This window comes from Alligator sinensis, unplaced genomic scaffold (assembly GCF_000455745.1).
Source record: "Alligator sinensis unplaced genomic scaffold, ASM45574v1 scaffold453_1, whole genome shotgun sequence".
Lineage (NCBI taxonomy): Eukaryota > Metazoa > Chordata > Crocodylia > Alligatoridae > Alligator > Alligator sinensis.
Window position 1 is genome coordinate 347,084 of NW_005842485.1, and position 3,164 is coordinate 350,247.

At 57.7% G+C, this 3,164-nt stretch overlaps 1 protein-coding gene across 1 annotated transcript in view; it reads right to left on the reverse strand.

The window, feature by feature from the left end:
* Positions 1–1,315, reverse strand: part of DUSP11 (dual specificity phosphatase 11) — an 11,366-nt gene extending 10,051 nt beyond the window's left edge. The window contains exon 1 of the mRNA XM_006031145.3: positions 1,226–1,315. Within this exon, the coding sequence (XP_006031207.1) occupies positions 1,226–1,257 (32 nt within the window). The 5' untranslated portion in view covers positions 1,258–1,315. The remainder of the gene's footprint in view (positions 1–1,225) is intronic.
* Between the last annotated feature and the right edge of the window lie 1,849 nt (positions 1,316–3,164).

A 3,164-nucleotide genomic window follows, 5' to 3' on the forward strand; every position in this document is an offset into this window, starting at 1 on the left:
TCTTTCCTGCCTATGCAGGGGGTCGGACTCGATGATCTATTGAGGTCCCTTCCGACCCTAACATCTATGAATCTATGAACATGACATGAGTAGGTCATAAGTTTCAAACAAACACCAGGCAGCTCTCTTTCACCCAGCAGGGAATTTGAGGCTGGGACGTGTTGCCACCAGACGCGGTAGAAACCGAGAACTCAGCCAGGTTCACGGCAGGACAGGACACATTCAGGAAGGAAAAGAGCATTGGCAGCAACTGAGAGGGGCACAGCCTCCGAATCAGAGCATCCTCGAGCTTAAATGCTGGAGGCTGCAAGTGTGAGAGGAGCAGGGGGAAAAGCCCTGGCCAGACTCGGTTCCCTCCCCTTTTCGGCATCTGCTCTCTGCCGTTATGCAACAGGCCCCCTTGATGCCGAGGGAATGTGGGCCTAGGCCTACCGAGGGGAACTACCAGCCTCCTTTACTAGGGCAGGCACTACAGGCGCTGCCAACAGCTCCCTTGGGACAAAAAGCAAACTGTGATGGGGGTGAGGTCGTGGGTTCATAACAAGCGCTCCACCGGGGGCACCGGGCAGCTCCCGCGGGCCCTCAAAGGCATCTGTGGAGCTGGCAATCGCCCAGAGGCTTCCAAGGGATCAGACAAAGGAGGGGACATGGCTCCAGACACCCGAGGTCCTCCCGGCCCAGCCTCCACCCAGCCAGGGGGACCTCAAGCTGGGCAAGGGCCAGGAGGTCCTGGGACCTGGCGGTGCTCAGCCCACCGAGCGAACAGGGAGAGCCGGCACAGCTCAGGGCTCTTTCAGTCTGTGTGGGGGCTTCAGCTCCGTTGGGGGAAGGCCCCCACCTGAGGGAGGCTGAGGAAAAGCCCCCGGGGTAGGGTTACCACGTGTATGGGTTTTCCCCAGCGTGTCCTTTTTTCGGCCCCTGTCCGGTCAAGTTTTTAAAATGTGAACAAATGTCTGGGTTTTTGCTCTGCGTGTGCCTGTGTGTGTCGGGGGGGGGCAGGGGCTGCGGGTCGGGAGTGAGGGGCACCGGCAGTGCTAGGGGGCAAGGGGCTGTGGGTCAGGAGCTAGGGGCACTGGCAGGGCTGGGGAGCAGGGGGGTGCAGGTCAGGAGTGAGGGGCACTGGTAACAATGGGGGGCAGGGGGGCACAGGAAGGGTTAATATCGGGGGGGTTGGGGAGGGTTAATACCCGGTTGGGGACGTTAATCCCCGCGGGGGGTGTCTCACCGGTCGGGCAGACGAGTGCTCGAGCCCGGCATGGCGACGCACAGCGGCCACTTCCGGGTCCCATAACCTCACGTGACCCCACACCAGCGCCCTGCGTCACGCGCATCACGCCCCGCCCGTTGTGCTTACGTCACGTCCCCGCTGCGGAAACCCCGACGGGGCGTGGAGCCCCCCGGATTCGTGCAGCGCCGCGTTTCGCAGCCCCCTGATCACAAGAGTAGATGAAAGGACTCTGTTCAAGGAGAAAGACGGGGGGACACCGTGGCTTGTCCCTTGCAGGGCTCCGACACGCGGGGGCCGGGGGGCCCGGGCTGGCCATCGATGTTTAGAAATGGGTCCTGGTAGCAAAAAGGGCGAGGACCACTGGTGTGGCGCACACAGCAGAGTGGCGGAAAGGGAATTTGCAGAGCAACTACCCAAGGCCTTACCAAGAAATACCCTATGTTTGCCAGCAGCCCCAGGTCTGCACACCAAGCATTAAGCGCAGCAGGCTGCGGCAGTCTCAGACAAGGGAAACCCACCCATGGGGGAGTCCTGTCCTTGCCCCGTAAGGGATCCCATCTCCGTCCCCCATATGGGGCCACTCCATGCCGCTGAGCTGGGATGGAGTGAAACGAACCGGCTGAGATGGATGCCGCGCACCGTGGACAGGCTCCCAACTCCTAATGTGCCCAAAGGGGCCTTTCTTTATCATCCAGGTACCCCACAGTTAGCATCTGCTGAGCTGGAGATCAGAGCCCCCCCAGGCTAAACAGCAGGCATCTGCACCGCTACAACTGATGCTGCGTGTGATGCTTGAGGAGGCTCTGGTACCACCAGCAGCTGGTGACGGCACCTTGTTCCTTTGTTAACGGATAGTGCATGGAGTAGTTTTAATTAGTACATACACTCTTCCTTCTCCCTGGCCCATCCTTCTCATTCTTCCTCTCTCCATCCTCTCCCCTCTTATTAGTTTTAAGCACAGCTTGCCTGTGTTCACACAGCAAACAGTGGCAGGCCCAGAAACTTGGCTCCTGGCTCGGTTCAACTCCTCAGTAAAGGGCTTAGGATACCTTCAGCTTTTGTCCCCCTGCCTCATTCCCTACAGCATGAGCGATGTGTGCACCCCAGAGGCCGAGCGGGGAGCACGGCAACTGCCCGTTAGCAGCAGTGGCAGCAGAGAGCTCCCACAAGCGGCCATGGCGTTGTCAGCGGTGGGGAGGGGGAGGGTGGTGAGCACCGATCGGTCAGCGACCACCCGCAGACGCCACCAGTAGCATCGGCGGTGGCCAGCGGTGATTGGGGACTGCCTACAGATGCCGCCAACAGTGGCGAGGTGGGGGTGGCAAGTGGCAACCGCCCACAGGCGCCACCGGCAGCATTGGTGGTGCTTTTCGTAGGGGGTGCACCACCAATCTCGGGGTGTGCGTGCACCCCCTATACGTCGCCAATGCCCTACAGCAATAGAAGCGATTGCAACTCATTTTGAGTGTTTTAGCCACTAGGGTTGCCAACTCTGTGTGAATCTATTCCAGGAGGTTTCATCACGTGACATAATGACATTAAGGTATTCACATGTTTGCATATATCAATTACAGGTTATGGTGCATAGACTTTCCGTCAGGAAAACAAATGCATATTACTATTACATTTTAAAAACCTACTGGACTACTGTATAAATCAGATTCAACATTTAATTTTTATTTTTTTTAAATCTCCCGGGTGACTCTCAGCAGTCTCCTGATGGTTTATATCTAATTCCTGGAGACTCCAGGGCAATCCAGGAGGGCTGGCAACCCTGATAGCCATTAATGCAAATGAGGGACACTCAGCACATTGAAAGTTGAGAGCCCTGTGTGCTCTGGTGCTTGGAGATGATCAGATGGGCCCTCCAGTGTCTGTCATCCTAAGGAGGCCCCTGTATGGGACTAAGCACTGCTGAGATGCACACACTTCATCT